The following is a 14,585-nucleotide window of genomic DNA, read 5'->3' as shown; positions in this document are numbered from 1 at the left end:
AACTCTTGTTTTACAGTAATACAAAGCAGGCACTTAAAGTTGGGTCATTTTTGCCGAATGATCTCAAAGGGAGATATTATTTCACATAAAATTTGCGTCAGACATTTACAAACTCTGTGTGTGTGTGTGTGTGAAGTGTATACTCTGACAATCAAATCTACCCAATGAGTGCTCCAGCTCTCACAAGATTGAGAATTACTGTCCTAGGCTGGGCTCAGGATAGAATATAAGGTCCCTGAAGCCTGGGACAATTTCATTTTTAATTTTGTTTCCCCACTATGGTTCCTGGCACAGAATGGGTGCTTAATAAATGCTTATCAATTGAGTAGAACTGCTAACAACCAGTAAAATGGGTTAAATGTGGGCAGGAGAGGAGGGAAATGGGCCTGGATAATTTGCAAATTATCATCATCAATTTGATCAAAAGGGATCAGGAACACAGTCACAATGAAGAAAGGCCTTTTGATTCAAGAAACACAAAGGACCAATATTAGCTCTTTGAAGACATCAATCACTGCAGAATAGAACATTATGCCAGCTCAACTCTATTTGTTTCAATCCCAGTTAGTCCAAAACTGACCTTTCTTCTTTTCTAAAGTGGTAACCAAAGGGGAGCAAAGAAATCCACCGTTAAGTCTTTCAGTCAGATACATACTTTCCTTTGCTCCATGTGGGTCTTTCGAAGGCTCTAAAAAAAGAAAGCAACACTGGAAGCTTGCTTCTACACTTTGAAGCCAGCAGCTGGATGCCTGTGGAAATGCAACACTATTTCAGGATTTCATTTTAAAGATCTTTTGAAAAAGTGAATCAAACACTTAGATTGAATTTCTTATTAGGGCTGATCTCCCTAGCTTGCGCTCTAAGGGGCAGCACAAAATAAGAGTGTCTACCTCTTTCCACATTCTCTGGGCAGGAGATTGTTTTAAATTAGAAACAGGCTTGTTTCAGAGAATTGTCTCTTCCTTTGTACTCTGAAGTTGAAATGAGGACTTGCCTCACAGTGACTGTGTATATAGAACATTCCAGCAAAGCAACCAACAAATGAATTAAATTATCCTTATCCTTATAAGCTGTCTCTGAAATGGAAATGTTTTGGGAACAGAGACAGTTGTATCTGATTTGGATCAGCAGCTTAAAGTTGAAACTTTTGGAAATGTCTACTTCAGAACATGGTCAACAAGTCAGTCAATCTTGCATAGATGACATATTTGCCCTCTTTCCCTTCCCAGTTTCAATCCCATTCAGTTGGTAAACTGATTAGCTGATTTGTACCTGAATCGTGGTATGTGCTTTGCAGAACATAGACTGCCTTTGACCTCTTAGAGCATACATACATGAGGGGATGTCTTTACTTTCTCAAATTCAGTGTTTTGTACCTGTAACACTCTCATTCACTTTCTCAACTCTAAGGACAGGGGTAGAGTTGGTGGTTGTGATAAAGGCAAAGAAGTAGCCCAATTAGCTGCTCATCCGAAGATAAAGGGATATAACTTGTTCTTGGGAAGGCAGAAGGGAGAAATTTAAGAAAAGAGAACCCATAAAGCAAGGCAGTAATGGGACACAGTCTTGACCTTAGTTCAGTCCTCCTAGTGCCTACATCCCATCACTCCACTGTTGAGAAGTGAGCCAGAGGAATGGTTGGTCACTCACGCTGATGGACATCAAGTATGAAGCAGTGAGGGGTGAGATCTGACAGAAGTGTGAATGAAAAAGCGTGGTACTGATGCTTCCCCATCCTGATCTTGTCACTGATCCCTGAGAGGCCATGTGTTGAATAGCATTTTGGAACTGTGTTGCATTCTACATTCTTTTGCCCATGCGTAGTTACAGCCATGGTGGGGAAATGGCCTAACTGTATCTTTACTGGAACTCCTGGAGCGTGTGCCTATATACTGGTTAGAGTCTGGGTTTAAGATAAGCTATGGACATGTAACAAAGTTATGTTCTAGTATTTTAAAAATTCATTTCACTGAGTCTATACAAACTATAGCACTCTATGCTAAGCATACCTGTCTATTCATAAGATGGTCTGACTTCATCATATGAGATCATGTGACTAGGATTCATTGAAACCTAAAAGATATTCAGAGAGTATGGCAGGGTTTCTGGCGGATAGAGATTGAAAAAATCATAGCTCTAAGAGCTGAAAGGGACCTCAGAAATCTGTTTGGTCCAAATTCCCTTATTTTACGAATGAGGAAAGTGAGACCCAGTATAGTTAACTGATTTGTCCAAAATTAGCACAGATAGGGTCTGAACTCTTGTCTTTTGACTTCACAGCCAGTGATCCTTCCATTGCTCTATCTTAAATCCATACTAACTAACCCCTTAGATTGACAAGAGGACTTTAGAATAGTCACTCAGCAAGATGTACATTTTCCTCCCCCTAGTGTTCTTTTCTTTCCTTGAATTATGGATTCTTTTCATAGTCTGGTGAAGCCTATAGATGGGGGATGTGGTGGCAAATGTTTAGCCAGCTCTCTAAAAAAAAATACGTATGCACGACACACTTCTGAGTTTAATTTGCATTTGTAGGGCTTGCTTCTTTTCCCCACGGTGTAAATACCTGACCCTGGAAATGTAACAATCAGATCATAAAGTGGGTTTAGCTCCAGCACCCCTTCCCAGAATAATGTTTTTAAATTTATAAACTATATAGGATTACCAAGGAAATTCATCCTATTGAAATGTAAATATCCATTTAAGTTTCACGGATGAGAGGTTAGGAATCTGTTTTAGAGTTTGGATGAAGCACATCACTACTGAAGTCAGCAGAGAATCTCTCAGGATATCGTCCTTCTGACTAAGAGCGGGTTAGTGACAGGCAACACTGCCATTTAAAAATGGCTGTTAAAAATCTTTCATGTAGCGGTAGGTAGGTGAATAGAAGATAGATAACATGATACAGATGACAGGCGGATAAAGATGCATTTATTACACTTACTATGTGCTGAGCTGGGGATATAAATACAAGTGATTGAGATAGACCCTGTCCTTACACTTACATTCAAATGGAGGAGGGCAATAGACAGATAAAGAGGAGAGGAATGATGGGGGTAGCTTGATGTGAACATAGTCAGGAAGTGGCGTGGAGGCCTAGTTCTGGCTAAGACAGGAAATATCACCTATAAAAAGCAGGCTGACCCAAAGGTCACATCCAAGACTGTGGTGGGAGGGAGATGACGAAAGTGGGAGTGCGGGCAACAAGCTGACATTAATCGATTTCATATTAGTTTTTTAGGCACGTGCACTGTTTCTTCGCTAGGTGGTCCCAGATGACAAGCACTGTATCCTTTCCCCCAAGGCCTAGTGCAGTACACAGTACACAGCAAGTCCCGTATCTGAATATGAGGGCTGGGCCCACTCCACCATGGGCACCTTGGAACTAATGGTCCTCCTACTACACTACTCCTTTGTGTGTCAGGAGAAAACTTCTCTCTCAGAAATTTATGTTTTCAGTTGAAGGATGCACTCGTCAGCCTGGGAAGCCAAGGAAAATGCTAGTTGTGTCCAAGCATAATGTGATCATGAGGAAATGACGAGGAGGAAGATCTGGAGGAGGACCTGAATTAAAATCCAGCTTCAGACGCTTACTAGTTGTGTAATCTTGGGCAAGTCACTTCGCTGGTTTGCCTCAGTTTCCTTACCCGACAAAATGTAATAAAAAATGACTTACCTCCCAGGGTTGTCGTGAAGATCAAATTAGATATCTGTAAAATGCTTAGCATAGTGCCTGGCACAGAGTAAGCACTACGTAAATGCTAGCTATTATTACACAACTTAGACTTTGCCTTAAACTTTCCTTGGTTTATGACAACATGCAAATCAAGCCTGACTTTTTGAAAAGAAGGGAAAGGTTAGTATCAGAATCAGCAAAAGCTCTGGAAGACCTTTTAAGCTGATCTGAAACATCAGCCTTGAAACTTGAAGCTTTAGTAAAAAAAATAACGTTGTGCTGAAAGAATGAAAAAGGCATTGAGAAAGATTTGCTTGTGTAAATGGTGTCCATATACCATCCACTAAAAGTAAGTGTATAAATAACATTGTGTCGATTTTTCTCTTTTGGTGAACTAAAAAAGCAATGGGTAATTAGATACTTAAAGGCCCTTTAACAGAAAGCTTTAAGCTTCTTGGGAAGGCAGAAGGGAGAATACACTGGACGGTAGATTTTTCATTTAAAAATTACTTCTTTCTTATGACCATTAGGGAATTATGAATAATATTGGAGAACCTTAGAACATGAAAGGATCTTGGAAACCATCTTGTATTGCCACCTTACTTTACAAAAGAAAAAAAAAGAGGTCCTGCCCAAAGATCATAGAACTGACTGTTCGATGGTAGAACTGGGCCTCAAATCCAGCTCTTCTGACTCTGTCAGTGCTATTCTGAGTACTATTTTTGTTTCTCCCCAGGATGAACTAGCAGTGCATCCTCATAATGACGGTGACTCTCCCTGCTCCCTAGAAGCAATAGTACTCAACAGAAGAAGGGCAAAGGACCTTTCCTCTCCATAAGTAGAACATTCTCCTAAATCTATTTTTTCTTTCCCAGATTTTAACAAAGTGGGAGCTTCCTGCATGGCAACTTCCTCCACCAACGCAGACCGACAACTGCTCTTGGAGAATCATCTAGGGAGTAGTGAGAGATTAAGGGAGTCAAACTATTCATTACAGCTCTCCTTCCCTCTTTCCTTAACACTGTGTCTTTCACTAGCTGTATGAGATATAAAGAACATTAGGCTTAAAGAGGTCCTTAGAGATTGTAGTGTTGTTCTACCATCATTTTATTGCTTAGTCCCTGACAATGAGTTTAAAGGTTCCTATTACAAATTGCCTCTGTTCCTCTAAATTATTATCTATAACAAGATTTATCTAATAACATTAGGATAAAAGCAAATCTCTGAGAAGTTTTCAAGTCCCATGCCTGCCACTATTTATAAGGCAAGGTATCGTTTTTCCTTGGGAACACACCACTAATTTTCATCTGCATCTGATGAGTCATACCCATTACACCCAAGGCTCCCTCAAAAAGGCAAGACATCCATTGCCTTGCCAGAATATGTTAAAACGGTTGCAAAGAGAAGGCCAGGGTATTCCACTTTTGTCTCTTGGCAGACAAGGTGATGGAAAGCATATCCAGGTAGATCGTAGCTGCCTATGTGGTCTCTATAGTGAGTGGCCCCGTTTCCAAGAAGCTGTTTGTCCAGTCTTTTAAAACGAATTAAACCATACTCATATTCACCCCTTCTACAAAGACTTGACTTTTACCTTCCTCTTTTCCCCAGGGGTAAGAAAATGAAGCATTTTTGAGAAAAATGAGGAAGCCTCTTGGTTGAAAGACTGCCAAGATGAGAATTATACCACCCTCCTAATCACAGGAACCAAATTTCTTAATTTTGGCAATAGACAAATTTCACTGAATTCTGAAAAGACAACTGGATCAAATGGAAGTCCCTACAATAAAATAACCAGAGGCCAGGGAAGCAAAGTCAAGCCACACAAAAGCCAAGTTTTTCATAAAAGGATGTATGTACTTGTTATAGTTAGGGGGAAAAAATAAAGTTCAGTGCACAGAAACACTGAGCCTGAATGTTAATTTTTTTTTTTCTACTTTGCCACAAGGCACATAGATACTGCTTGGATAAAGGTCTTTTCCATCTTTAGGATGCATGTATACCTCATGGAATCTATTTCTGTGCCTCTTCTAGAGAAGCAGCTTAGGCTAGATTCTCATTTACTTTGTACTCAAAAGAAAGACATTTCCAATTCCCTCTCACAACCAGTGAGGCCAGATATTCCAAGATCTACACCACAAAAATGACCTTTGAAAATGATACTATAGAGTGACTCAGGGGAAAGCATAGTTCTCATAATTTTTTATGGGACTTGTACAGACACAGGGTATGTATGGGACAAGGTCTGATTCCAGCATCCTTTGGGCTTATGTTTTCTAATGGACTCTCATTTGGAAGCAGTACAGAAAGATCTAGGGATCCAACAAAAGAAGTGTCTTTCAAGGGTGAAGGCCAGGGCAGATCTGGAAGCATGTTAACTTTTGTAGGGGATGCTTCACTGCATCAGGCATCCTGTATTGGGAAGTAATTCCTGCAAGTAAGTGGCAACTGCTTTGGTCAGGTAAGTCATAGTCCCATAGGCTCCACTTGGGGCACTATCATAGAAAAAGTGGCAAATTCCTGTCGCTGGGTCTCGTTCCAGGGTGTCCATGACTCCCAGGGATGTCTGTGGGAGAGAGAGAAGAAGGTGATGGGGTGGAAAATGATGAATGATAAAGGCATGAGAGATAAACATCTAATTTTATACTTAATTCCATAGGTTAGAAAAACTGGAAGGGAAGGATATCACACACACCTATGATATTTTCTTTTTAAGCAGGGGAAATAATTCCAATACTGACACCAGGAAAACCAAAATTGCCTTGAGTTTAGAAGTATTCAGAAAACTCAATTAGTTTTCACATACTTATCTTTAGGATTTTTGAAAAATTTTTATTTCTTTCCCTATAGACAAGTATAAAATTTCCTTCCTTTCTACTATGCTATTTTGTCTCCTAATATTCCATGCCCTCTTTTACCAGAGGCAGGGTCTCTAACCAATTTCCAAATCTTACATCCCATTTCTGGTTACATCAATTTCTTTTAGGGCATCACTCCACAAACCTGTTCCTTTAGGAAGAATTCATTGGCCATGTGCACTATCTGGTCTATGTGGATGATGCCTCCAATGCTATTCAACTCTGTGTCTGAGAGGAGCGTAAGGACAAGGATAGCTTCTACCAGCAGCTGTCTGTATTCTGGCTGGGGTACACGGTTCAACACAGATTCCACATGGACAGCAAACTTGATCTCCTGAGGGGTCATCTGCCAGAGATGAAGGAGGGCAAAATAATAGGAAAGAAACAGAAAACATATCTTGTCATGTTCTTATGAACGAACCATAATGTTCTAAGATGCACATTCTCAAAATCAAACAACTCAACTTATATACTCTAGGAAATAACAAGTTGGTTTGCCGTTGTGGTTCACTGAGGTGACCTGCTTAAAACAATTAGAAAAGACACACTTTCAAATTCAGTGGAATCTCACAGAGATAAGCCATCTGACCTGGATGGTTTAAACATTCATTAGCCTAAGGACAGTGGGATAAAATACAGGATTTAAACCCCTTCCAGAACTTTTCTGATTCTATGAAAAAATGGCAAAGCCGGAAAGAATTGATTACATTTTCCCCTCATGTATATTTGGAGCCATGATACCTAACTTTTTTTTTGTTTGTTTTTGGTTTTTTTTGCTAGGCAATGGGGTGACTTGCCCAGGGTCACACAGCTAGTATCAAGTGTCTCAGGCCAGATTTGAACTCAGGTCCTCCTGATTCCAGGGTTGGTGCTCTATCCACTGCACCACCTAGCTGTCCTGATACCTAACTTTTAAGATATGTTCTCGAGGCAGTGGAATGACTTGTGCTTTTCCAATTCTGTCAGCCTTACTTTCACAGCATGTCCTAGCTCTTAACTGGACTAAAATTAATGAGAGGTTGTAAAAGGAAAACGATAGTGACTTAAGTCTACTAAATACCAATATGCAGACTGGAAGGTGGAACAAGAGAATGTATCTCTTCTCAACTTAAAGTTTATAGTTTATGTAAAACAATCCAAGGAACAATAGTATATGTTTGAAAACTGAAAGTAAACATCCAGAAAGAGCAGTTGTGGCTGCAGTAATGCAAAGCCAGCATACATGATGGTAGTCAGCTGAGAAGGAAAGGTCAGGAGAGGCTTTATTTGAGGTTCTGTCTATTGAATGACAAGAGAAATAAGTGGAACACTAAAGATACAATTCTGCCTTTCCTTTAACATTAGTTTTCATGGGAATATGTGTTTATGGAGTAAAATCCTCTATGTATTGTTAGAGATGTTTATGTCTTCTTGAGATGAGGATATGGTGGGTTGGGGAGAATAAAGGGAGCCAGGAATGGTTAGAGGAAGGTAAGGATGATAAATGCAAAAGGAGGACTATGCAAAATTAGTGGGTCAGTATTCTATTTACAAGGCTGCTTGAAAAAAACAGAGTAGACTTTTAACGGTGAAAGGAGGTACTAACCACATAAAAACAAAGCACTTATAAAATAGTAGAGGAATACTACCATTTTCATGACTCTACCTCTCTTGTGGTTGAAGATGGAAGAACATAGCCATCGATAGACAGACCATGACACTAGGAAAAAAAAAACACCAATAACTAATTTTGGTATAAAGTATAGAAGGTATTAAATATACACACACATACACACAGAGCTATATACTCACCTTTGTACTACCTATAAAACCTGCAAGATGCGTGAAAAATGGCAGGGTATTTTTAGAGGAGGAATGTTCTCACTACCCACAGCTGTCATCTTGATGGGACAGTTCTCAGTGGACCTACAGGCATCTTTCAATTCTCACAAAAACAAATGTCCCCCAGGCAGCAGGTGATTGTTCCTTTATGGAAGCTCACAATCTAACTTAGCAACAGATGACTGACAGGACTGAGTGGCTCCCCTTGGTGCCATACAAAGGGAGATTTTCATCAGTCTGGTCAGTAAGGTGATGGTTCTGTGCATTTGTAATCATCTATTTTTGAGACTTCTAAAATGAACACCAATCTCACAAAGAACTAGTATATGCACAGATGCTGTGTATATAAATATCAAGCCCTGAATTAACAAAAAGCTGCTTCTTAAGGACAGAAAGAACCTTTTATCAAGCCAGTGAAAATCCAGATGGAAATCCACATTATTTAGCACAACCAGATTTCTCTGAAGGTACAGTGGTCCTACTCTTTCTCATGCCTCAATCCTAAATTCCTGAAACCAGTTACACTGGCCTTCACACTCAGCTGGGGGCCTGGGACTACAGGAACACTTTGCTGATTGTACTTCCACCACTCTGAGTCCTCCAGAACACACAAAAGAGAGGGTGAGGAACCTTCTGCATGGGGTCTCTACTCTCCTACACGGGTGTCAGTAGTCTAATTTTGGAGAGTGGGCAGATATCTGATATTTCCCTGTAAAAAATATTTCCTATGGGCTGTGGAAATCCTTTTATAAATAAAATCATTTCATAAAAAGCATTTTATTGCTTGTTTTTCTTTTACTTCTATTGTGAAATGGAAAAAAAAATTAGGGGAAAAATATCTGTCATACAGTTAGTTCCTGGTAGCTTTCAGAGATTTTACACAAGGCTTTAAGCTAAAGAGAACATATTTGTTCCTTTAAGCAAAAACAAAAATAAGTTTTAATGTCAACCTGAAGAAGAATGAAAAGGGCCATGAAGAGAGATCTTTCTATTTCCTTCCTTTTTGTGTTCTCTAGACAAACATGGGGAAGTTATTCTCCTCCAAGCCCACAGCAAAGTTAAAGGAGATGCTGCAATAGCTTGGGTGCTCAGATTTAAAGGGGAAGCAACATCAGAACTGGCTCAAAATGATAAAGAACTTCCTAACAGTCAGTAGTCCCTTTCATCTTCCACACCATTTAGAAGTCAGAGACTCTCTTTGTCCTTCTCAAATGCTTTCTTTATCTTCTGTGTCCAGAATGAATGTTTACAAATCATTCAATAAAACTTGTATCTAAAGGTGGGACAGTAAACTGTCAAGCGTATTAGGTCTTATATTAGGTGTTATATTAGGTCTTTGGGGATACCCAGGATAAGGCATCTTCATCATAATAGTTTATATTTACAAAGTGCTTAAAGTTTCACCTAGTACTTTACATGCATGCCATTTGGTCCCAAATCCTGTGAAAGAGGTATTCCAGATATTATCATCATCCCTATTTTAAAAATAAGAAGACTGAGGCCTAGAGAGGTTGAAATTCTGAGGATATAAACAAAAATAGTTCTAAAGATGAAAAAAGAGGAAAGCTGCCAAAAGAGACTGTTAAATCAGATTATAAAAGACATGTATATAAGATAGAAATAAAGAGCAAACAATAGAGAATAAACATAAAGTGTCAGGAAAAGACTAGAAGCTGAGACTAAAACTCAGAATTAGCCAAGGCTGGCGATGAATGCTAAAGACAAAGACAAATTCTGTTTTGTTTTGTGGAAGCTATATTGAGGGAAAGAGGATCAGGGAAAGGAGAAGATGAATTCTCAGGGTTTTAATAATAATAGCTAACAGTGTTTTAAAGTTCACAAAGCTCTGTACATACGCTGCTCTCATTAGAGGATAGATAGGACTGTAATGGATAATGGGAAAAGAACAAAACTACTTAACTTATTTTGCTGCCGTTTACTAAGGACAAAATAAAAATTGTTCAGAGGAAGTGAAAATACAAGAAAAGTTAAGGAGATGCTAAAAGATCCCTAGCCTTTCCTTAATGTGCTCAAGACAGCTGGCCCAGATAAAACATCAAAGGGCACCCAAAGAACTGGCAGATGTGCTTGCTGGGCTCTCAGTTATCTGTCATAAAGAAATGTGAAAGGTGACGTAGACTGGGAGGAGGACAAATGTTAACTTAATTAAAAAAAAAAGCCAAGGCAGAGATCCAACAAACCAGTGAGTATCTATAAACAAAGCCAGAGGAGCTTATGTTTCATCAAGGGAGACATGTACATATAAAATACATACATACATACACATACATACATATATCTATGTATCGCACAAATATAAAGTTAATACATACACTTACACATGTTTTCATTCCTGATGGGAAGTAAGCTCCTTTGGAGTAGGCATTGTTTCATTCTTTATATTTGCAGCTCCAGCAACTAGCACAGTGCCTGGCTCACAGTAAGCACTTAATCAATGTTTGTTGATTTGTTGACTAATATATGCATACTTATCAAATTTGCAAAGGACACAAAGCTGGGAACAGTTACTATGGATGGCAGGGAGAATGCAAACAGATCTCAGCAGATTACAATGTGGGCTGTATCTAATAAGAAAATTTAATGCAAAGTAAGAAATCTTAAAGTTGGGTTAAAAAAAATCAAACGAACAAGTACAAGATGGGGAAGGCATAGTTAAAACACATGCTGATCTGTTGATATGAGAATTTTAGTGGTGTGCAACATTTTCATCTTTGCAACATCTCTTGAATATGCCCCCTTCTCAACTTTGACACTGCCACCACTCTAGTGCAGGCCTTCTTCACCTCACATCTCAATTACTGCAACAGCCTCAAATCTCTCACCACTCCAATCCATCCTCCATTCAGCCACTAAAGGGACTTTCCTAAGGTGCAGATTCGATCATGTCACCCCCCTACTTGATAATCTCCAGTGGCTTCCTGTTGCTTCTAGGAGCAAATACAACATGTTGTTTGGCATTCAAATCCTTTTATAACCTTTGCCCTCTACCTTTCCAGGCTTCTTACACCTTCGTCCTCTCTCCATATACTCTTTGATCCAGTGACACTGGCCTCCTGGTTGTTCCACAAACAAGACATTCCACGTCACAGCTCCAGGCATTTTCTCTGGCTGTCTCCCTTGGCTGGAATGCTCTCCTTCCTCATCTTCAACTGCGGGCTTTCCTGGTTCCTTCTATTTTCAACAGGAAGGCTTTCCCAACCCCACTTCATTCTAGTGCCTTCTTGCTTTTAATTATTTATTCTTTATCTCATATGCAGCTTGTTTATACATATTTGTTTGCTTATTGCCTCCCCTATCAGATTGTGAGCTCCTTGAAGGCAGGGACTGTCTTTTGCCTTTTTTCATCCCTCGAACTTTAGCATAGTGCCTGGGTGCTATTTAATAAATGTTTACTGACTAAGCACAAAGTCACTGAGTCCACATACAACATAGTTGCAGAGCAGCCTCAGTAGTTTGTGGGATCTCAAAGCACTTGGAGGAGGAATAGACAGGATACTTAGTCAAGGACAGGTAGAAGCTTGATGGCCTTTAAGGTCCCTTCCAGGTCTGTGGCTCTGATTTGTCCATGGTCACAGAAGCGGTATTTTTTCAGTCATGATCCTCTCCCAATTCCAAGGTCAGCACTCCTTCCACGGCACCATGCTGTCTCTGAGAAGTGAGTTACCACGTGAAGTGACCAAATGTGCATGCTGGGAACTTCTTGCTCAGGACTCCCCTCATGCCACAATCTCAGTGGATTGCAACCTGGTCTGCACCTTGTGCAGACCAACTTATTCTTCCTTTATCCCTGCTCACCTTCTGAAGAATCTTCCACACTTTCTGGTAGAACCCCACTGGAACTCTGTTAATGGCACCATCTAGCCTCCTCCTACGTAGCCACTGACCCTGGCGCTCTCCCCAGCTGAGATGATGACCACCAGAATCAGAAGATGACACTGTGCCCGTGGGAGAAGAAGGAGTACTGCACCTCTGCAGGAAAGAAGATAAGCAGTTTTCAGATATTCCAGGAATCCTGGCACATTGACAGATTAAGCCAATTCCTGTACTAAAAACTGTAGCATTTAGCAGTTATCATGATACTATCTCATTTTAGTGTGCTTTCTAGGATGACTACCTGATGAAGGTCATTCTGTTTGGATTTTTTTTTCCATCTTAAAGGCCATTTCTGTTAATAATTCATAGACAGTAGGAGGCAGATTTTCTCCAGAACCTAAAGTATTCCTAATACTTTTCTGACCATGCCATTTCTACTCAAAAACTTTCAGAACCTCTTTAATGGCACCCAAACAAATTCTTTTTTGCTTGCAATCAAGGTCATTCACAACCTGGTTCCAACTTACCTTTTTAATAACCCTTCACATGCACTCTATATTTTATAAAAATGAAATACTTTCCCCCTCATTCTTATCTAGCCTTTTCTTATCTCTATATCTTTGTTCAAAACTTGTTCCCATTCCTAGAATGGGCTTCCCTTAATCCCTCCTCCAGACCCTTTTCATCTTCAAGGCCCAACTCAGATTCCACCTCCCCACTAAGCATTCCCTGATCTCTTCCCTTGGAAAAGGAAAATGATTTCTTTTTCTGATTTCTCACAGCACTGTTCTTAGATCTCTCCCTTGTGTAACAGTTATTTGTGCACATACCTTTCTCCTTATTAGCTCCTGGAGAGGAGGATCTTTGTATCTCTAGTACATAGAGCCATGTCTTATTCACAGCAGGTACTTAATCAATATTTCTTGAACTGCATTCCCCAGTTGTACTCTGGGTATGTTTGGAAGCTGCATTTAATTCTGGTGAATCAGGTACTGCTTAATAAGCTATTCTTACAGGTAATAACACCTGACATTTATATAACACACTACTGCATTTGAGCCACATGACAACCTTTTGAGGTAGACACTATACATTTACACTTTAGGCTCAGAGTGGGTGAGTAGCTTACCCAGGGTCACAACAGTTAATAAGACTCAGAGACAGGATCTTAACCAAGATATTCCTGACTCCAGGTTTAATAGTTCAGCCATTATACCATGTAACCTTCTACTGATATGAATGAATTGCTGAAGTGTCCAAATGGCTCCAAACTTAGAAGGAATAAATTACTTCAGATCAAGACTACTTCTAAGAGAATTATGATGGTTGCAAGAATGAAATCTGTAGATCATATGACTGCCTGAAAAGACTCCTTTTATGCGATTTTAAGCCTATACAACCTTTTATTTTCAGGGTTCTGGAATAAATATATTAACCAAAGAGTTGAGAATAACATGGGATATTTACTTACTTGAAGCAAAAATAAGAAATTTTGCCAGTTCTACAAAATCAATTACTAGACTGAAAGGTCACTTATTTACCCCCTAAAGGCTGGTCCCACAAAGAGTTTAACAGGTTATAAAAGTGGAAATGATACATCTAAGAATGAAGGATGGAAGACCAGAATCCATATTAGTATCACTGACCACACAGAGTCAATGTTAGAGAACACATGAAACCTTCAGCCCCTTTTAAAATCTTTCTTTCTAGTCTCATAGCCACTCCAATACATCCCTCCTCTCTTTTTCTGTCCTCTTCACCAGAAGGTGTTTATCCTCATGCTTTATCTTTATTCCATTTAGTTCCTCCCTCTCCACCAGGAACACATGTTCCTGTAATGCAGAGGGGGAGAAGAACTCTTTCCTTCTCCTAAAAGGACACTTATTTCTTTCAGAGAGAATAATCTTCCTATGATTAGTGGTTTGGCTGTTGTAACTTCCTGTCCCCATATTAACAAGCACTGCTTTAAAATTAACATAGAAAAATTTTTTAGTAACTGTTCAAGGGAAGCATTCCATCCTATCTTCCGGTAGATTATAAACTCCTTGAGGATAGGGACTATTTTAATCTCTGTCTTTGTATTTTCAGCATCTAGCCCCAACCCTGGCACTGAGGAAGTGCTTAGTTAATGCTAGTTGAATTGACCTGACCTCCAGGGACTACTCAATTTAGAGAACCAGGAAATAAACTGGGCATTGGCCACACCTCTGAACTTGTGTAGGCAGTTTGGAGAGGGAGAAGAGAGACTAATGAAGATCTCCCTAGGAGGAGCTCATACATGGTTCCTCTTCAGAGAATTACATATAAATCTCTGACCTCCAAATTAAAGAAGGGTACTTATTCATACTTACAGATTTTCACAGCTATTCTGATTTTAGTTCTAAAACACATCTAGTTTT

At 39.6% G+C, this 14,585-nt stretch overlaps 1 protein-coding gene across 4 annotated transcripts in view; it reads right to left on the bottom strand.

Annotated features, from left to right (window-relative positions):
• Positions 1-2,909: 2,909 nt before the first annotated feature.
• Positions 2,910-14,585, bottom strand: part of PHKA2 (phosphorylase kinase regulatory subunit alpha 2) — a 106,274-nt gene continuing 94,598 nt past the window's right edge. For 2 of the 4 annotated variants that reach the window (XM_021007451.2, XM_021007450.2), the window contains 4 exons: positions 12,169-12,342; positions 8,177-8,230; positions 6,677-6,877; positions 2,910-6,239 (listed from right to left, as the gene is read on the bottom strand). In XM_021007451.2, the coding sequence (XP_020863110.1) occupies positions 6,069-6,239; positions 6,677-6,877; positions 8,177-8,230; positions 12,169-12,342 (600 nt within the window). In that variant the 3' untranslated portion in view covers positions 2,910-6,068. Of the gene's footprint in view, positions 6,240-6,676; positions 6,878-8,159; positions 8,231-10,932; positions 12,022-12,168; positions 12,343-14,585 lie in introns of those variants that run through there. The other 2 variants (XM_021007453.2, XM_021007454.2) reach the window with 2 other exon arrangements.

The sequence above is a fragment of the Phascolarctos cinereus genome, unplaced genomic scaffold (assembly GCF_003287225.1).
Source record: "Phascolarctos cinereus isolate Bilbo 61053 unplaced genomic scaffold, phaCin_HiC Scaffold_726;HRSCAF=1367, whole genome shotgun sequence".
Classification (NCBI taxonomy): Eukaryota; Metazoa; Chordata; class Mammalia; order Diprotodontia; family Phascolarctidae; genus Phascolarctos; species Phascolarctos cinereus.
This window is presented reverse-complemented; position numbering and strand designations above follow the sequence as displayed.